The sequence below is a fragment of the Pan troglodytes genome, chromosome 7 (genome assembly GCF_028858775.2).
Source record: "Pan troglodytes isolate AG18354 chromosome 7, NHGRI_mPanTro3-v2.0_pri, whole genome shotgun sequence".
In the NCBI taxonomy this organism is placed as follows: domain Eukaryota; kingdom Metazoa; phylum Chordata; class Mammalia; order Primates; family Hominidae; genus Pan; species Pan troglodytes.
This window is the reverse complement of record NC_072405.2, coordinates 60,144,140-60,166,828: the sequence shown is the minus strand read 5'-3', so window position 1 is coordinate 60,166,828 and position 22,689 is coordinate 60,144,140. Positions and strand designations below refer to the sequence as shown.

The 22,689-nt window shown below is 34.1% G+C and overlaps 1 protein-coding gene across 4 annotated transcripts in view; it reads left to right on the top strand.

The window, feature by feature from the left end:
- Nucleotides 1-22,689, top strand: part of PXDNL (peroxidasin like) — a 497,888-nt gene that overhangs the window by 217,541 nt on the left and 257,658 nt on the right. For all 4 annotated transcript variants that reach the window (XR_010159545.1, XR_010159546.1, XM_519754.8 and 1 more), the window contains exon 3: nucleotides 11,207-11,278. Coding sequence is in view for 2 of the 4 variants with exons in the window: in XM_519754.8 (XP_519754.6) it covers nucleotides 11,207-11,278 (72 nt within the window). In the remaining 2 variants the exon portion in view is untranslated. The remainder of the gene's footprint in view (nucleotides 1-11,206; nucleotides 11,279-22,689) is intronic.

Below are 22,689 nucleotides of genomic sequence, written 5' to 3'. Positions count from 1 at the left end.
CTGAAACTATCATAATTATTAAGGGCAAAACTCTAAAAGAATGTCCATTATCATCATTATTTCAAAGCTAATTTTAGAGACATATTATCTACTATTATTAGGTCTGGGATAGAAATAAATTATAATTATGGAAAAGAGAAAGCAAAAAATCATGGTCATTACAGGATATGCTTATATAGTGCAACCCACATTCACTTTAGAAATGGTTAAAAACAATAAGGAAATATAATAAGGAAGTATAGTAACAACTGATAAGAAAAAATCAATATCCTATATTCAAAAAGTCATCTGTTACAAAATATGATGAAAGAAAATATCCAACTTAGCAAACTGGAAGATATAAGAAGTATCAATAGACTCATTAAGAAATACATAGCACACACAAGGTGACTACTTCAAAAACATACTAAGATTAAAAAGATGGTTTAGATAAGCAGAAAAATGAATGATGTTGTTAGATAGGTAAAGTCAATATGGTAAAATTTGAATATTAGTCAAAATATGCAAAGGAAATTTTTGAAGCTTGAAGGATGTTCCTAAAATATACCCAGAAAAAAAATCTTTAAAATTAATCATTAAAATAGTAAAAAAGAGGGGTAGAAACTATCCTATATAAAGAGTAAAATATTAAAAAACAATGATATTGGAAATATTTCCATTGCAGTATGTCTAGAAAGGGAACCAGATACATGTTGGAGATTTGCATATAATTACATTAATATTGCATATCACAGGGAAAACTATAAATATATCAATCAATAGTAATGATAATATGTAAATAATTTGGAAAAAATATTAATTCAAGATGATTCAGAGATTAAAGTATTAAAATGAAACTACAAAGCTTAAGAAAAATATTGAGATTTTAATGTAAACTTAGATTCAGGAAAGCCTAAATATGATACAAAATCCAAAGCCATAAAGAAAAAGAACAATAAATGTTATTATATAAAAATTTAAAACATCTGTATAATAAAAACAATAAAGAAAGCTAAAAGTAGAAATTACATAAACTTTGAAAAAATAATTGTAAAACATAAACAAACGTTTAATTTTTTGCTTACAAAGGGTTTTTAATAAGTTGATAAAGAAAAGATACAAAACAAAGTGAAAATATGAGACAAAGGATTTTTTAAGTTAATGTCCATCAAAAGAAACACATGGTTCTTAACAAATTTTGAGAATAACTAGATCTTTCTTTCAAATAACATTTGTTTCAAATAACATTTTAATTTTGAAGTCTTAGAATTTGTCACTCCTATATTTAACATGTAAATCTGCTTTTTTTGAGAAATATGCATTAAGAAAAAAGTTAACAAATTCACTTAATAATAAATTTATGTGGACTAAGCAGATAAAAGAATTTCAGAGCTTGAAGACTGGTCTTTTGAATTAACATAATCTGATTTAAAAAAAGGAAGAAAACGTTTAAATAAGCGAAGTCTTTAAGAAATATGGGATTATGTAAAGCAAAATAACCTATGAATTATTGGTATTCCTGAGAGAGAAGGAGAAAAAGCAAACAACATGGAAAATGTACTTGGAATAATTCAAGAAAACTTCCTTAATCTAGTTGGAGATGTAGACATCTAGATACAAAAAATCTAGAGCACACCTGTGAGATACTACACAAAACAAACATCACCAAGGCGTATAGTCACCAGACTGTCCAAAGTCAATGCTCAAGAAAAAAAAAAATCACATACAAAGGGAAGCCCATCAGGCTAACAGCCTTGCAAGTGAGGAAAGTTTGGGGGCCTATTTTCATCATTCTTAAAGAAAAGAGATTCCAACCAAGAATTTCATATCCCACCAAAATAAGCTTCATAAATGAAGGAGAAATAAAATCTTTTCCAGACAAGCAAGTGCTAAGGGAACTCGTCACCACTAGACCAGCCTTACATGAGATTCTTAATGAAGTTCTAAACATGGAAACAAAAGAATGATACCTACTACCATAAAACACATTTAAGTGCATAGCCTACAGACCCTACATTAAAAAAAAACCCACAATAGAAACCGCTACAAAGCAAATAGCTAACAACTTTGTAATAGGGTCAAACTCTCACATATGAATATTAACCTTGAATGTACATGTTCTAAATGCCCTACTTTAAAGGCACAGAGTGGCAAGTTGGATAAAAAAAGAGGACCCATCCATTTACTGTCTTCAAGAGATTCAACTCAGACATGATGACACCGATAGGCTCAAAGCAGAGGGTTAGTGAAAAATCTGCCATGCAAATGGAAAAAAAAGCAGGAGTTGCTATTCTTATATCAGATAAAACAGAGATTAAATCAACAACAGTAAAATGAAGACAAAGAAGGGCATTACATAATGACCAAGGGTTCACTTCAACAAGAAGACTTAACTATCCTAAATATATGCACACCCAACAATGGAGCACCCAGACTTATAAAAAAAGTATTTCTAGATCTACAATGACTTAGACAGCCACACAGTCATAGTCATGAACTTCAACACCCCAACGACAACATCGGACAGAGCATCAAGGCAGAAAATTAACAAAACAAAACTATAGACTTAAACACAACCCTTGGCCAGTTAAACCTAATAAACATTACGGAATACTCCATGGATTAACCACAGAATATATATTCTCTCACCTGCACATGGAGCATACTCCAAGATTGACCATATGCTTGGCCATAAAGCAAGTATCAATAAATTTTAAAAGAATCAAAATTATACCAAGATATAACTTTATTATATCTTGATATAAGATATAATATATTTATATAAGATATAATTTATTATATTATTTATATAAGATATAATTTATTATATAAATTATATAATTTATATAAGATGTAATTTATCTAAACTATATAATTTATATAAGATATAATTTATTATATAAATTATATAATTTATAGAAGATATAATTTATTGTATAAATTATATAATTTATATAAGATGTGATGTAATTTATTATCTAAACTATATAATTTATATAAGATGTAATTTATTATCTAAACCATATAATTTATATAAGACATAATTTATTATCTAAAACATGTAATTTATATAAGATATAATTTATTATCTAAACTATATAATTTATATAAGATATAATTTATTATCTAAACTATATAATTTATATAAGATATAATTTATTATATAAACTATATAAATTATATAAGATATAATTTATCATATAAATTATATAAGATATAATTTATCATATAAATTATATAAGATATAATTTATCATATAAATTATATAAGATATAATTTATCATATAAACTATATAATTTATATGATATAATTTATCATATAAATTATATAATTTATATAAGATATAATTTATTATCTAACTATATAATTTATATAAGATATAATTTATTATCTAACTATATAATTTATATAAGATATAATTTATTATCTAAATGATATAAGTTATATAAGATATAATTTATTATCTAAATGATATAAGTTATATAAGATATAATTTATTATCTAAATGATATAATTTATATAAGATATAATTTATTATCTAAATGATATAATTTATATAAGATATAATTTATCTAAATGATATCATTTATATAAGATATAATTTATCTAAATGATATCATTTATATAAGATATAATTTATCTAAATGATATCATTTATATAAGATATAATTTATCTAAATGATATCATTTATATAAGGTATAATTTATTATCTAAATGATATCATTTATATAAGGTATAATTTATTATCTAAATGATATCATTTATATAAGGTATAATTTATTATCTAAATGATATCATTTATATAAGGTATAATTTATTATCTAAATGATATCATTTATATAAGATATAATTTATTATCTAAATGATATCATTTATACAAGATATAATTTATTATCTAAATGATATCATTTATATAAGATATAATTTATTATCTAAATGATATCATTTATATAAGATATAATTTATTATCTAAATGATATCATTTATATAAGATATAATTTATTATCTAAATGATATCATTTATATAAGATATAATTTATTATCTAAATGATATCATTTATATAAGATATAATTTATTATCTAAATGATATCATTTATATAAGATATAATTTATTATCTAAATTTATTATATAATTTATATAATTTATATAAATTTATTATATAAATTATATAATTTATTATATACATTTATTATATAAATTATATAAATTAATATAATTTATATAAGATAATTTATTATATAAACTATATAATTTATATAAGATATAATTATATAAATTATATAATTTATATAAGATGTAATTTATATAAGATATAATTTATTATATCTTGATATAAGAATAGCAACTCATACCCTTGGGCCACAGTGGAATAAAAATATATATCAATTTCATTTCTCAAAACCACACCCTTACATGGAAATTAAACAACTTGTTTCTGAATGACTTTTGGGTAAACAATGAATCAGAAATCAAAAAATTATTGGAAATAAATAAAAACAGATACATAACATATCAAAACAAAAGCAATGTTAAGAGGAAAGTTGAAAGCAATAAATGCCTACCTCAAAAAATTAGGAAGATCTCAAATTAACAATCTGATATCACACGTGGAAAAATGAGAAAAACAAGAACAAACTAACCCCAGAACTAGCAGGAGAAAAGAAGTAAATAAAATCAAAGCAGAAGTGAGTAAAACTGAGACCCAAAATCCATACAAAGAATCAGCAAAACCAAAAGTTGCTTGTTCAAAAAGACAAACAAGATGGATAGACCACTAGCTAGATTAACAAAGAGAAAAAGAGAAGATCCAAATTAGCACAATCAGAAATGACAAAGGAGACATTACAACCAATCCTACAGAAATACAAAAGATCCTCAGAGACTGTTATTAACACCTCTATATATACAAACTAGAAAATATAGAGGAAATTGATAAATTCCTGTAAGCACACATCTCCCAAGATTGAATCAGGAAAAAATTGAAATACTGAATGGGCCAATATCAACTTCCAAAATTGGATCAGTAATAAAAACCTGTCAACCAAAATAAGCCTTGTACCAAATGGATTCACAGCCAAATGCTACCAGATGTACAAAAAAGAGTTGACACGAATTCTACTCAAACCTATGTTAGAAAATCAAGGAGGCACGTTTCCATAACTCATTCTCTGAAGCCAGCATCACCTTGATACACACATCTAGCAAAGATACAATAAAAAGTGAAACTACAGGCCAATATTCCTGGTGAACATAGATATAAAATTCCTCAACAAAATACTAGCAAACTGAATCCAGCAGCACATCAAAAAATTAGTTCACCATGATCACATATGCTTCATTTCTGGGATTCAAGGTTGGTTCAGCATATGAAAATCAATAAATGTGAGAATGTGATTCACCACATAAGCAGAATTAAAAAAGAAAAACCATATGATAATCTTAATCAATGCAGAAAGAGCTTTTGATGAAATTCAACATCCCTTCATAATGAAAACTCTCAAGAAACAAGGCATTGAAGGAATATACTTCAAAATAATAAGCCATCTGTGATAAGCCCACAGCCAACATCATACTGAACAGGCAAAAATTGGAAGCATTCCCTTTGAGAACTGGAATAAGACAAGGAAGCCAACACCCATCATTCCTATTCAAAATAGTACTAAAAGTGCTAGCAAAAGCAATCAGGGAAGAAAAAGAAATAAAAGGCATCAAAATAGGAAAAAAAGTCCAACTACCTCTCTTTGTGGACAATATGATTTTATGCCTTAAATTCTAAAAATTCCACCATAAACCTTCTGGAACTGATAACAAAGTTCAGGATACAAAATAAACATGCAAAAAGTAGTAGTAGCATTTTTATACATAAATTACCTTCAAGCTGACAGCCAAATTAAGAATGCAATCCTAGGCCAGATGCAGTGGCTCATGCCTGTAATCCCAGTACTTTGGGAGGCCAAGGCAGATGGATCACCTGAGGTTGGGAGTTTGAGACCATCCTGACCAACATGGAGAAATCCCTTCTCTGCTAAAAATACAAAATTAGCCAGACATGGTGGCACATGCCTGTAATCCCAGCTACTCGGGAGGCTGAGGCAGGAGAATTGCTTGAACCCGGGAGGTGGAAGTTGCGGTGAGCTATGATCGCACCATTGCACTCCAGCCTGGGCAACAAGAGTGAAACTCCATCTCAAAAAAAAAAAAAGAAAAAAATGCAATCCTATTTACAGTAGACACATACACACACATACACACACACACACACACACAAATAGTTACAGATATATCTAACAAAGGAAGTGAAAGACCTCTACAAGGAAAACAAAACAAAAAAAACTGCTAGAAGAAATCACAGATGACACAAGCAAATGGAAAAAGTATTCCATGCTCATGGATTGGAAGAATCAATATCCGCTAAAATGGACATTCTGCTCAAAGTGATCTATGATTCAATGCTATTCCTAGCAAACTACCAGTGTAGTTTTTCACAGAATTGGAAAAAAACTATTCTAAAATTTATATGAAACCCTAATAGCTCCAAAAACCAAAGCAATCTTAAAAAAAAAAGAACAAAGCCAGAGGCATCACATTACCCAACTTCAAACTATATTAGAAGGCCACAGTAACCAAGACAGCATTGTACTGGTACAGAAACAGACACATAGACCACTGGAACAGAATACAGAGCCTTGAAATAAGGCCACACACCTACAATCATTTGATCTTTGATGAAGTCGACATAAATAAGCAGTGGGGGAAAAACTCCCTATTCAATAAATGGTGCTAGAATAGCTGGCTAGCCATATGTAGAAGAATGAAACTTGTCCCCTACCTTTCACTGTATACAAACATTAACTCAGGAAGGATTAAATATTTGAATCTAAGACGTCAGACTCTAAGAATTCTAGAAGAAAACCTACGAAATACCATCTGGGCATGGGCATCAGGAGAACAGTTTTGACTACGTCCTCAAAAGCAAATGCAAAGAAAACAAAAATCAACAAGTGGGCCCTAATAAAAATAAAGAGCTTCTGCACAGCAAAATAAACTAAAAACAGAGTAAACAGACAACCCACAGAATGGGAGAAAATATCTGCAAACTGTGCATCCGATAAAGGTCTACTGTCTAGGATCTTTAAGGAACTTCAACAATTGAACAAGCAAAAAACAACCTCAATAAAAATGGGCAAAGGACATGAACAGAGATATCTGAAAAGAAGGCATACATGTGGCCAACAAATGTATGATAAAGTGCTCATCATCACGAATCATCAGATGAAAGCAAATCAAAACCACAATAAGATACTACCTCTATAATAATAGTCAGAATGGCTATTATTAAAAAGTAAAAAAAAAGCAACAGCTGTGGTTGAGGCTGTGGAGAAAAGGGAATGCTTATACAGTGTTGATGGGAAAGTAAATTAGTTCAGCCACTGTGGAAAGCAGGTTGGAGATTGCTCAAAGAATTTAAAACAGAACTACCAGTTGACCCAGCAATCCTATTACTGGGTATAAATCCAAAAGAAAACATATCATTCTACCAAAAAGACACATATGCTCATATGTTAATCACAGCACTCTACATAATAGCAAAATCATGGAATCAACACAGGTGTTCATCAATGGTAGACTGGATAAGGGAAATGTGGTCCATATACACCATGGAATACTATGCAGCCATAAGAAGAATGAAATCATATTCCTTGCAACAACATGGATGCATCTGGAAGTCATTATCCTAAGTGAATTAATGCATGAACCGAAAAAACAAATACTACAGGTTTTCACTCATAGGTGGGAGCTAAACACTGGATACTCATGGACATAATGAGGGCAACAATAGACACTGGAGATTACTAGAGTGGAGAGGAAGGGAGGGTGGCAAGGGCTGGAAAACTATTTGGTACTATTCTCAGTACCGGGGTGATGGGATTATCCATACCCCAAACCTCAGAATCATGCAATATACCGAGGTAACATATCTGCACATGTGCCCCCTGAATCTAAAATAAAAGTTGGAAAAAATAATAAATTTATATTCTTTAAATCAGCCTGATGACTTCCTTTCCTTGCTCCTTTTCCTCTTTTTTTTCCTACAGTTTTGAAAAGCAAATGATTTATGCGTTGTTTATGATCACATAAATATTTTTCTGTGGCTGTGACAGATTATCAAGGGTAGCTATAAGTGATTTTTGCCATGAATCTCTTGCTTGGTGACTATGCAAATCACTCCAGAATAATGGTTTATGCTCACTGAAAGTTTCATACTATGTTTACTTTGGTACGCACAGAAATGAAGTTCACAACCCTTTCATGTTAACAGCAGCAGAACCATATTTCTGGAGTATCCAAATGAAAATAAGCATAACCATAACAAGCAGGAACAGACCAACATGATTGCCCCTTACAAAAAATATATTATTTGTATTTAAATGTAGAGATAATGATTCACTTGTGGAGTAAATCTTGGCGTTATCCTAGTAGAAATTTTATGTGAAGTGGGAGAGATTTCTATTTTTCTTTATAAATTTTATTATTTTTATTTTTTATTTTACACTTTGATGAATTGACGACTATGCAAATAGCCTTAATCTTTTCTAGCAGTCACTTATTGGTTTTTAATAAAATATTTCCAACCACACAGTATACATTTCTATACTAGTAAATATGCAAGTGTGTATGGGCATACTCTGGGTAAGGCTTTGTGTTTCAGCAAAAAACAGCTAATAAACTGGGCCATTGGTCTATATTGCTGGTTCCTCTTTTACCCCAAAATTTTGATCATCAGTATATTCAGATATCCTGTTTTCAGAAATTGTTTTATTTTCTCAATAAAAACTGTAACATTTTTACATTTTCTTCTTGAGAGTTTTGCTTGCCTCTTTTTTGTTTTGTTTTGTTCGCTTCTTTTTTGTTTTGTTTTGTTCCTTTGGCATCATGGGCATCATGAGGATATAGGGTACAGCCGCAAATTTCCCTATGCTTGTGCTGAGTTTTGATGAAATAATGTTAGGTGTTGTTTTACGCCCTGAATTTTAGCAGGCCCACTCATAAATTTTGAATGCATTTTCTTTCTGAATAATAAAACAAAATAACATAAATGACAGTTTCTATAACCACTTAACCAAAACATTACTTGGGTAAGGTTCCAACCATTAAAATTAAAATAAAGATATTTTGATGGAAACCATAATGCTTTGAATAAAACTTGACAAGAAATATGTACTTGTGATTGGAAAATACATTCAACTGTGAACCATTTTAATGAGTTGGTTTCTTGTCAGCAATAAAAAAATTTTCAAGAAAACAAGTTAAATTGTTTGATCTCATACTTTAGGTTATGCACATCATAATTTCAGTGTAATTTTTTTGAAATCTTATGTTTTATTTTTGTTAAAATTTAAATAACTCTAAAAGAATATGCAGAAACATAGACTTCAAGCACATTTAATATACTGAAGAAAGACTAATTATGGTATGTAATATCTTTTCCGTTTCTAATTGTGGCTTTGAAAGATAATTAACACTAATGCCCAAAGACACCTTTTGTATGAAATGAGTCAATTTCTCTCTCCTAGGCACCACCGTTGGAAGATTTAAGAAAATAGTCACTCAAATTGTTTTTTGTGATCTGTGATTAATATGAGGTTGAGACTATATACATGTGTCACATACCACACATACACATGCATCATAGCAGACATGCAAATTACATACACACATGCACATATGTATGTATACACACGTATAGTTTATTCTACATGCATTGGTGCATGTTGTATTTAATAGACTAAGGTGGACAGAATAGTCATTTCTTCAAGTAAATATATTTGCATGGTGGTGGTTTGGGGAACTAACAGAAGTGCATTAATTGATTTTGAACAATAGAATGGGAGAGTACCTAAACAGCAAATTCTCCCAGGACAAGGTTTGTGTCTGGTATTAATTACACATTAACTAGTTATATTGCTTTCAGCCTGTTTAAAAATTCCTTGAACACATGGTGGACTATAAAGTTGAATGGCTCATTGACTGAAGCTTAGAATTATCCATGAAAATTGACATTATCTCTGTATGGCATCACCTCCAATGCAAGCTGTAGATTGGTTGTTCTGCCTCCCAATGGCCAGGACACTAGGCAGTCACAAATGGTGAGAAATGGCTCTGGTGCCATAGGTGAGGTGTCAGCCACTTCAGATGCTGTTTGGGGAATTTAACAGTGAGGCCTACAGTGAATCAGTTAGGAACAGATGAGCTTGGGGATCTCTAGGCTGCCTGTGAAATTGTGCATAATAACTGAAATAATCACCTGCTCCAGTGGCCAAAACACTTCTGTTTTCCTAATCATTCATACAAAAACCCCACAAAACAAATATTTTATAATATGCTAAAAGTGAATCCTCCAGCATTGGACTTTGGCAGTAGATTTTTAGAAGCTTTGAGGGTTTTAGACATTATAGAATATTCAGGAACATGTGTGCCAATCTAATTAGCAGACTTTCCCCCTATATTTAGACATGCCATAATAATTTTAATTTGAAAGAAATTTTAAGTGTTTTTACTAGAAAAAATTTATAATTTTCATTTGCCAGGGTGCTTTTACTGAAGCTTTCAAGGTTACTGAAAGTTGATTTTTCTGTAACTTGTTTTACGGTTCAAATTCGATTTATTTCTGCCACCTATTATTTTTCTCCCTGGATTTTTTAGAAATCGTTTTTGGACCACTGGATACTACTATAAGAGCCTCACTTCCTATGGTGTAATTGACTCTTGGTTTGACAGTTTAACAAATACACAATGAAAGTCTACTGTGTGTCAATATCTGTGATATTTATTTTTCCAAAGAAGATGCTTAAGCCTGAGTGTTCAATACTCTCCATCTGTTTAGGAATATGTTCCTTTGTTACCATGGCTATGTTGATAATTTTCTTTTTAGATGATATGCTTCAGGAGAACAAGAATTTTACCTCTGGGTTGCAGTGTTGTTTTAGGAGTGTTTTAGGGTAATTTAATAAATATAAATTATTTTGGAAAAGTCTTTGTGACAAATTAATGTTTTATATCACTTTTTTGAATAGGGGATTAAAGTATAAATTTCCAAATTTAGTGAACCATGTCAGTAAATATTTTTCTGTTGTGTAAAGCACTATACTTAGCAGAACTATTTTAATGTTTGCGGAGTCTGTTTCTCATTTGGGAATTATTTGTTTGTTTTTGCTTTTTCAGTCTGCTGAACAACAACCACATCAGAAAGATTTCCAGAAATGCTTTTGAAGGACTTGAAAATTTGCTATATCTGTAAGTTATAAGAAAAAACAACAATGCCTTATGGTGTTGTTTGACTATTTTTGCCTTTTTTGTGTGTGTTTACTTTAAATTAAAATAATTCTTTACCTTCGTGAAAAGCAGTTTCAACCTTTATATAAAACTCACATATGAACATGTCTTAAGTGCAATAAATTATTGCTTTCAATAGATTGTGCATCTGAAAACATTCAAATATTTATGCACATTTCTCCTGCCACAAGTTCTAAATTGGAGAAAAATAAAAACAAAACAGTTTTCCAATATTTCACATTCAAATTTAATTACTCAGTAATTTAAAAAAATTCCATACACACAGAAAAGGGTTTTTTTTTGTTGGCTAAAGGAGCTTTATGCCAACAGAGTATCCATCCAAGCAAGACCTTCCAAAGCCAGTGAACACATTACAGTTAGGAACTTTAATAAACTTGGGTAAGGACCACATTTCTGAAAAATTAGGTCACAAATATGATCACTGACAATTGTCATGGTTTTTGTGTATTATTGGTAAATGGGAATAAAGATATTTTAAGCAACTGCCTGTTTGACTCAGAAACATTGGTGTTTGGTAATTTGAATGTTGGGAGGTCATGATTGGATATGGTTATGTTGGAGGCTGAAGAAACAAACTACAAGGGCTTTTATCTCAGCTAGAGTGAGTGCTACAACCTTCTTTTTAAAAAAATGTTAAGGCAATAATGGGCCGGGCACGGTGGCTCACGCCTGTAATCCCAGCACTTTGGGGAGGCCCAGGCGGGCGGATCACGAGGTCAGGAGATGGAGACCATCCTGGTTAACACAGTGAAACCCCGTCTCTACAAAAATACAAAAAAATTAGCCAGGCATGGTGGTGGGCACCTGTAGTCCCAGCTACTTGGGAGGCTGAGGCAGGAGAATGGCGTGAACCCAGGAGGTGGAGCTTGCAGTGAGCCGAGATGGCACCACTGCACTCCAGCCTGGCCAACAGAATGAGACTCCGTCTCAAAAAAAAAAAAAAAAATATTAAGGCGATAATGAACATTTTTATACAAATATGTTCATCTGCAGATTAATTAAGCATACTGCTAAAAAGTTAATTATTCTCTTAAAGAGAAGACACCATTCCAATCTTTAGCTCTGACCAAATTTATACAACTGTAGTATCTCCCGAAACCACTGAAATTCCTATTAAACCTAGGTCAAGAGCCTCAAAGCCTCCTGTGTTCAGCTGAGACACCTCAGCCTAACATAGAGGTCTCCCACAGCTCTGCTAATTACTGAGTCCTAAAGTTTCAGTTTCCTCTTAGGTCAGTCAATTCCATCTGCTCGCCTAACCTTTCATAACAAATCTAACATACCGTCTTAGTCAACTTTCTGCTGATGTAACAGAATACCACAGACTAGGTAATTAATTTTTTTAAAAAAAGTTTATTTGGCTCATCATTCTGGAGGCTGGGAAGTCCAAGATCAAGGGGTTGTATCCTAACATGATGGAAGGACAAATGAGCATACAGACATGGAGAAAAAGGGGGCTGAAATCCCTCAATCACTAATCCACTCCATGATAATGGCATTATTGCATTTATAAGGGCAGAGCCCTGATGACCTAATCACTTCTTAATAGTCCCTCCTCTTAATACCATCACAATGACAATTAAATTTCTATATGAGTTTTAGAGGAAACAAACATTTAAACTGTAGCATTCTGCCTCTTCGCCTCACAAAACTCATGTCCTTCTTATATACAAAAATACATTTATTCCATCTCAGTGGCCCCAAAATCTTGACTTATTTTAGCACAAACTCAAAAGTCCAAAGCCCAGAATCTCATCTGAATCTGGTATGGGTGAGACTCAAGGTGTGATTCATCCTGAGGCAAATTCCTCTCCAGCTGTAAGCCTGTGAAATAAAAAAAAAACAAGATATCTACTTCCAAAATATGACAATGGTGCTGGCATGTGATAGACATTCCCATTACAAAAGGGAGAGATAGGCAAAAAGAAAGGAGCAAGAGGCCCTAAGTTAATCCAAAATCTAATAGGGAAAACAATGTTAAACCTTAGACTTCCACAATAATCATTTACCCCATTTGCCACCTTCTGGACACTGGGGAATTTGGGTCTCCAAAGCCTCAGGTGGCCACGACCCCATGTCTTTGCTGGGCTCAGCCATGCTTCAGTTCTCTTGGGTTGGAATCTCATGCCTATGACCTTCCCAGGCCGGAGTTTCCACTCTGGCTATCGGTGGCCCTGTAGCTCTGGGGTCTCAGTGGCAGCCCCAATCCTGCGGATCCACTAGGCTTTTCCCTAGTGAGCACTCTCTGTGGAGGCTCTACCTGTGGCATGTTTCTGCTTGGGTTCTTAGTTTATTTGGTACATCCTTTGAAATCTAGGTGAAGGGAGCCATACTCCCACAGCTCTTGTATTCTGTGAGCCTGGAGACTTATACCATGTGGACACTGTCAAGGCTTACTGCATGCACACTGCAGGAACCCACTTAGGCTATAGGTGGGGTTGGCTGAGTCATGCACTGTGCTGGAACACAGGAAGCAGAGACCCAATGTGGCTCTGAGCAGCAAGTCCATGGAAGGTATCTTGAGCCCATTACCTGAAACTATTCTGTTTTTCTAGAGCTCAGGGCCTGTGATGGGAAGGGGCAGCCTTGAAGGCCTCTGAAATGCCTTTGAAGTCTTTCTCCTGTTCACTTGATGAATAGCACCTGAATCACTATCTGTGCTAACCTCTTTAGCAAATGGTCACTTGGGCACACCTGTAGTATTCTCTCTTTTACATGCTTTTTTACTCTTTACAATGGCCAGCCTGCAAATTTTCCAAATCTTTCTGTTTTTTTACCTTTTAATTATAAGTTCCATCTTTAAGTTTTTTCCTCTAGCATCTCAATGCATGTGGTTAGAAGTAGCCATGCAGCAACCTGAGTGCTCTGCTCTTTAGATATTTCTCGCATGAGACATCTTAGTTAATCACCCTTAAGTTCTTCATTCCATAAAGTCCTAGGACACCAACACAATTCAGCCAAGTTCTTTGCAACTGTGTAACAGGGTGACCTTTAATCCAGCTTCCAATACCTTGTTCTTCATTTCTGTCTGAGACCTCATGAGAATGGCTTTTACTGTGCATATTTCTATCAACATTCTGGCTATGACCACTTAATATCTAAGACATTCCATACCTTTTCTACAGATTCTTCTTTCTTCTAAGCCCTTAACAGAATCACCTTTAACATTCTGTTCATGGCAATCTAGGGTTTTTCTAGCCTGCTCCTCCAGACTCTTCTAGCCTTTACCCATTACCCAGTTCCAAAGCTACTTCTGCGTTTTTTGGTATCTATTTGAACAACAGATCCACCTCTCAATACCAATTCTCTGTCTTAGTTTTCTGCTACTATGAGAGAACACTACAGACAGGGTAATTTATAAAGAAAAATTTATTCGACTCATGGTTCTGGAGGCTGGGAGCTCCAAGACTGAGGGGCTGCATCTGGAGAGGGCCTTCTTGCTGTGTCACAACATAGTGGAAGAACAAACAAACACACAAGACAGAGAGAAAAAGGGCCAAACTTCTGTGATAACCAACTCACTCCTGTGATAATGGCATTAACCCATTCATGAGGGAAGAGTCCTCATGACCTAATCACCTCTTAAAGGTCTTACCACTTATCATAGTTACACTGGAAATTAAATTTCAGTGAATTTTGGATGGAACATTAAAGCCATAGCACTTGCCCAGGTGCATGCCATTCTTTATTTCCATATTTTACATATTACTAAGGATCCTTCAAACTTTGGGGGTGTGCAAAGCCTGCTCCTCGTTAGTGAAGGAGCTTGACCTTCTCCCTGTGTTTCATCTCAATCCTGCTCTGTAGTTCTCTACTCACGGGCATGTCAAGAGTAACTCCCTTACAGTAAGACAAACAAATTAATAAAACAAAACAAGAAGCTTTATGGCTTTTCAAATATCAATTTAGAAGGAATCTCATTACTAACACTAATATTCAATGAGGAAATAAGTAAAATGACAGTTATTAGCAGGAAATTAATTTTGAATAAGACAGATGTTCAATGTTGCAGAGGCTTGGATCAATTACATACACAAGTGTATTCTCTGCTCTGAGTGAGAACAAAACATTTCACACAACTTCTAATCAATGCTCTGGCCAATTAAAAACACTAGTTACTAAGTGAAAAAAGAGTCTGGGCTCCTGTAAGACATGTTATTTAAAAGGCAAGGATAACAGATGTGTGAAGCAGTACATGGTGAACACATTCATGTGCCCACTGCAGTAAATTTTGCCATGTTTTCAATAACATTGCCAAGTAACCATTGCCTTTCAAACCAGGGAATTTTGCAGAGAAAGAGGGTTGTGAGTTAGAAGACCCATTCAATGCATACAGTATCTGCAAGTTCTTATATCTTTTCTTTGCTCTTTATACTTGATCCATTGCTCTTTTATTTCTTCAAATATGGTAAGCATTGCCTTTCTACTCTCTGACCCTGGGCATGTCCTGCTTATTGTTTGTTCCTTGGCTATTTTCCCTTTCTTGTCCCAGCTTTAATGACATGTCCTCTAGCAATCACCTTAAGCCAACCAATACTTCTCTTTTTCTCCCTAACATGGTGCCCTGTGTATTTCATTTATTGCATATACCACAAAAGTTTATTTTTTCTCATCTGTTTGTTAAATTATTTATTTTCTGATTTCCCCACTGGATTCTGTGAGGTTGGGTGGCCATGCTCTCCTTATTTAACACATAGGTCGGCATCTAGAATTAGTATCTAGAACACAGGAACTACTCATTAAATATTTGTTGAATAAATGTATGAACATAAGGTACTCAATAAATGCTTGATATTTGCTTAATTAAGACTCTCAGTTATGTTGAGTTAATTATTCTTAAGAGAGGAATTATAACACTATTAAATGCCTCTGTTGTTTCAACAACATGTGTATTTATCAATTATTTATAGCGTGCATTTTCCCAAAGATTACAAGTGTTTATATCACATAAGGTAGTTATAGTGCTTGTATATTCAGGAGGTTAATTTTCATTTGACTATACAACAGAATTGCAGTTTTACCCTGCCAAACACAAAGGATAGCATAGCTTTTCCTCTAAGACACAAGCATTTGTAAACTCATCTGAAATTCTAGTGTGTTTTGATCCAAAATGTATCTCTGATCCCCTTGGGCAAAAATAAATTGAAATGTCTTAAGACAAGTTGTGCTTTCAAATTAAAAAAATACAATTGTTTGAGAATATCTTTGGGTATAGTGATTCATTTAATGTTACCTGAATTTTAGAGCTAAGATTTATTGAAGATCTAAGAGCAAAATTCTCCTTTTCTTTGGTTTAGCAGACACTTAAACTTTAGCTTCTTTTCTTTGATTTAGCAACCCTTAAGAATAGCATTTGCAATGTTCATTATTTTTAACCATTTGACTTAATCTAATGATAAACTCCAAAAATAAAGTTTATTTATTCAGAAACATCTTGACATCCAAATTATGATGATCTTGTTACTTACGGGCATTGATAGTGATATCAAATCACTGTAATACAAAATGTGATAATAGTCATGTTACTTAAGGGCACTGATAATTTCACAAGTTTCAAATTACCCATGGGGCAAAAAACTGATGCATCTCTGTGCATGTTTACGATAAACTAGGCATCAATGCTAGCATTTAAAGAGGAAATTTATTCCATATTCAAATCTGTGATTCTGTTTCTGGCCATGGTTATCATTCTCTAAGTTTAGTATTTTCTCTGAATTATAGCTTCTTCCTACTAGCCCAGCTCTGAGCAGCTTTGTCCTTTTGAACTCCTATTACTAAATGCTGCTCCTTTTGCACAAACTCACCTACTTAGATTATTGGCTGAATGCGTCACTTGCAATTGTATCCTCAGCATTGGCGTTTTCCATTTCTCTCCAGTTTCTTTGAATTTATTGGGAGTCTGCCCTATTTCCATTGTATCCTACAGATAAAAAGATTTTTTTTGAAATATTAGGCAAGTAAGTGCCATTGAAGAATGTGACCTTTAATAGTGTAAGCTTGAAGGACACAACTCTCACCAGTTCTGAAATCTCTCACTCCCTGGGTTTTAATCACAATCTTAACAAAATGAGTGCAATTTCCTTGTGGTTTCTTGTCCACTCTCTCAGCTTTTGCTGTGAAACAAACCACTGCAGAATTTAGTGGCCTAAAACAATCAAGCATTTCTATCTCTCATGATTGTTCCATGGACTAATGAGTCAGTTCTTTTTGTCTAGGCTGGCTCAGACCTTCTGGTCTAGAATGACTTTTTTCACATAGCTGGCAATTTCTCAGTATTAGCTGGGATCCTTCTCTTTTCCATGTGGCTTCTCTTTCTCTAGCCAGCTAGATTGTGCTTGTTTACACAATGATCTTATTCCTAGCATAGTCAGGGATGAGTGCTTTCCACACCTTGCTTCTGTCATGTTTGCTAGTGTTCCATTTGGCCAGTTAAGTCACATGACCAAGATGTGATTCAGCACTGGAGAAACAGGCTCCATATTTTGGTGGATGAAGCAGCTTAATCACCTTGCAAAGGGGTATGAATCAGGGATGGGAGGAATTTTTTGCCATTTCTGCGCTCTGTCACATTCATATAGGTCTGGGGCTTCCAGGGGTTGAGGTACAGGTTGCAATCACAATCAAGCACATCCTGGGTTAGTATCCAGGAAGGATTATGCAGTAGGAGCTCAAAGAGAAAAGGGGCCATATCTATCTGGAGAGCCACAAGGGGTGGGCGGCAGGTTGGACTTGATGGAAGGAGCAAGAGGGTTGTGAGAAAATTCAGCAAATAGTCTGGTATGTTTGTGTTATGTCAAGTATCTTTTAATGAATGGATGGAAGGGCCTGAATGGAGCATGATGAGAAATAAGGCCAGCAAGTTTGACAAGGACCGAATCATGGGGGAAGAGGGTTTGTGTGCCAAGCTTTCTGTCTCCGTGTAGTTAGCTCTTACTTACTTCTACTCACTCCAAACCAGCCTTCATTCCTACCACTCTACTAAAGGTTTTTTGATGAAGGCCACTCATGTTGTTAAACATATGGAACCATTCTGTGTTTAATTATGTTTCATGAGGCTTCATGGTCTCCTCCATTGACTGCTCACCCTCTAATCTCCTTGGTGTTAGTGACATTGCATGTTCCTGGTGTGCCATTTGCTGACCTGCCTGCTCAGACTCCTTCACCCTGAGTTCTTGCCCATGTGCTGTTCTCTTTTCCCACTTTACACCTCCCTGAGGTGGAACATATCTGCTTCCATGGTTTCAGTCATTATATAGATGCTCCTGGCTCCCAAATCTTTATTTCTAGCCTGGATTGCTTTTATGTTTCCCAATCCATACACATGCAATTTCTAACTCAGTATTTCCACTGATATGTCCCACAGGAGCTTCAAACTTAACGTGACTTAAATTTAACTCATTATCCTTCTCCCTTCAAACTCACTCCTTACTTTCCCCTTCAAATGTGCTTATTTTATGAAATGATGACAGACTCATACAGTCATCCAAACTAAATATCTGTGCATCATATTGGCCTTCTCCCATTTTCTCTCCTGATGTGTCTAGTTAGTTGTTAAGTCCTAAAGTTTCTAGGTTAACATTGCTCTATTCCCCTCCAATCTACCCACATTGTGCTGCCTTACCTTCTATCTTCCATATCCATTACCCTTGCCTGTACAAAACTTTATTTCTTTGTCCAAATCTTTCCCTTTCTAAATCTCTGAAGGGCGACTAGTCATCTTTTCTAAAAAAAAGACTTGATTAGCCCACTCTTCTTAGAGTTCTTCAATGGCTCCCATTGCTTTTGGGATGAAGTAAAATCTCATTAACAGAACATATAAGATTCAACTTTATTTATATCTTCAGCCTTCATGACAATCACCTCCTCAAACTCTGAGTTCTAAAGTTCCTGGTATGTGGCATTTGATATCCTTCTGAATTGCCACCTTCACATACTCTCTTGGCAACTGTATTATGCTGGGATATTGTGTCTTCCTGAAAATACGTCCCGCTGCATGACTCTGATGATCACATAACAGATCACTTATTTTTACCTACTGTGTTATTAGAGATGTACATTGTCAGTAATCTGTGCAACAAACCTGTAAGGTTTTATATATGGAATAGATGAACACAGCAATTAATTCTACCAAGGACACAAATATGAAAATACCAGGGCCTTCTAAGAAAAATTGTAGGAACAGAAGCAGAGCAGGCAGTCTGGGGTGGGAGTGAAGAGCAGTGACACCTCTCCTACCCTGCCTGGGAAAGTATTCCCTGCCTTACAGAGTGGGGTGGACTGGTCACTCAGCAGGTTTACCCACTTAGAGAAATAGCTGCATCAAATGATCATAACTCAATGAGAACAAGCATTAGCATCATCTAGCTCTGAATCCGTTTTCATCAAGCATCCTGATTGTCATCTTGTACAGATTTGCCATCAAGGAAAGAATATGCTGACTACCTGAGAAAAATAGCCCAATCTTCAAGGAAGTAACATATCTTATTAATTAATTGATTTATTGATTTTTTTATGACTTTGGATCAGGAAAATTAGTTTCCAAAAGAATAAAATATATTTAGATGCTCTGACTAAATTCATTTTGTAGGCCAAGTTGAGGAACCTCTGGAAGGTCCTCTTTGGGCGACTCATCCAGCCTTCCTATACGTCTATCTTTTCTCTCTGTACTGGCAACTATTTTCTCTTTGTGCAAATTAGGTAGCATTACTTTATAATCTTGACATATAATTACTTTGTCAGTATATTTTGATTAAGAAATTTTAGTTTTCATCCATGTGTTCATCCATCTGTCCATCCATCCAACAGTCTATCTATCTAATATCCATCTATCCATCTATTTATCTATTCATCCATCCAACAATAATGTAATAAACACCTACCATGCAAGTACTATACTAGGCTCTAGTTATGTCGTGGTGAGCAAAAAAGATTTGGCTCTGTCCTCATAAAATCTATGAACTGATATAGTAGAGGAACATTATTCATTTATTTTCTATCTTAATATTTTAATAGTGAGTTACCATGTCCTATGCATTTGGAGTCAAAATGTCCAGAATGAGATTCAGGAAGTTTGAGGAGGGAAGAGGGGACATTACAACTAATACCACAGAAATGCAAAAGATAATGAAACTGCTATGAACAACTATGCACCCCAAAATTTGATAACCTAGAAGAAAGAGATTTCTAGAAACATGCAACCTTTCAAGATTGATAAGGAAGCTTTTGCTTCCTTTCTCCATATGTGATGCTGGGTCCCCCTTTGCCTTCCACCATGATGGTCAGCTTCCTGTAGCCCTCACCAGAAGCCAAGCAGATGCTGGCGCCATGTTCCTCATACAACCTGCTGAACTGGGAGCCAAAATAAAACTCTTTTCTTTATAAATTACCCAGCCTCAGATATTCCTTTAAAGCGATGCCAATGGGCTAACACAATCACCTAAAAAATATTTTGGCACCTTGTTCTTAGTACTTTTCAATTCACTCACAAAATTTACTTTGGTTCCCTGCGAGAAAACTATTTAAATAATTGAATATTATATACTGTGACAACCATATTTTTCAGATTTTAGTGATAGATGGTATTTCCTTCCCCAGATGAAACACTACATTTATAAAATTCCTTCAATGTAACTATCCTATTCTGCAATTGATTATGTGTAGATCAGCCATCGTTTACCAGGATTTTTTTTTGAGAGTGAAAGCTGGCACTGCTAACAATTATGCCAGTATAGAATATAAACCAAGGCTGTCCCAAGCAAATCAAGCATGTGGTCATTCTAGTTACATAAGACTAATTTCAAAAGACTGCTTTAACATAGGATAACTGTAGTGTCTTACTTTTGAGGAATTTAAAGCATATAATTTTATCATAATTGATGAAGTCATTTAAAAAACATCATTTTACATTCTATCTGCTCAAATCATAAAATCAAGAGTAAGAGGGAGTAATAAGTGATAAATATCAGTGTTACTAAGCATCAGATAAGGTAATGTAGGATTTCTTATAAAGTGTCATAACATTGTCCTTCAAAAGAACTCTATGACCCTGAATATAGACAAGTGTTTTTGTGTGCAACACTTTTTAAATAAAATTTACCTGTCAGAGCCTTTCAAAGTTGTTGCTGTTGCTGAAAAGATCTTTTTCTAGTCATGAGAATAACATACATTTACTGTATATCTTGATCGGCTGAGGATACCATAACAAAATACCATAGACTGGATGGCTCAACCAACAAACCCTGATTTTCTCCCAGTTCTGGAGTCTGGAAGCCTGATATCAGAGTGCTAGCATAGTCAAGTTCTAGTGAGTGCTTTCTTCCTTGCAGACAGCCACCCTCTTTCCTCAGTACATGTGCTTTGTAATAATCCTGTAGGATTAGCATCCCAACCCATGACCTCATTAACTCTATTTTATAAAAGTCCTATCTCCAAATATACTCACATTTGAGGTTAGAGCTTCAACATATGAATTTTGAGGTGATGCAATTCAGTCCATAGCTCCATAGGAAACTTAAAAGTATACTTCTTATATATACACATAAATTTAAAAAAAATTATATCATTTTGTAACCTGCTTTAAAAAAATCCTAATATATTCCCATGTGTTCCATGTAATTAAATTTTTCTGTGACAGGTAAAAAAAGATTGATGAGGGAGAAATAGAACATCTGAACAGGCATATGAATAAGCAGATTGCATCAGTAATGAAACATCTCCCATCAAAAGCTGAGGACCTCATGGCTTCACTGCTGAATTCTACCAAACATTTCAAGGACTAATGCCAATCCTTCTCAAAATCTTTCGAAAGATTTAATATTAAGGAATACTTCCAAACTGCTTTTATGAGACCAGAATTGCTCTGAAATCAAAGCCAGGCAAGGATGCTACAAGAAAAGAAAATTGCAAGCCAGTATCCCCGATGAACACGGGTGTTTCAATTTGACTCAAACTCTTTGATACCTAATTTTATGCTTTCATGAATTTCTCACGAAGATAACTTATTTCGTTTCTTTTTCTGGTGCATATGTTTTATTTTCTAATTTAATTTTTAATTTTTAAAATTTATTTATTTATTTATTTATTTATTTATTTATTTATTTAGAGACAGGGTCTCACTCTGTCATCTAGGCTGGAGTGCAGTGGTGTGATCTCAGCTCACTGCACTGCAACCTCCGCCTCCCAGGTTCAAGCAATTCTTGTGCCTTAACCTCTTGAGTAGCTGGGATTACAGACACATGCCACCATGCCCAGCTAATTTTTTTGTATTTTTACTAGAGATAGGGTTTTGCCATGTTGTCCATGCTGGTCTTGAACTCCTGAGCTCAGGCAATCTGCCCGTCTTGGCCTCCCAA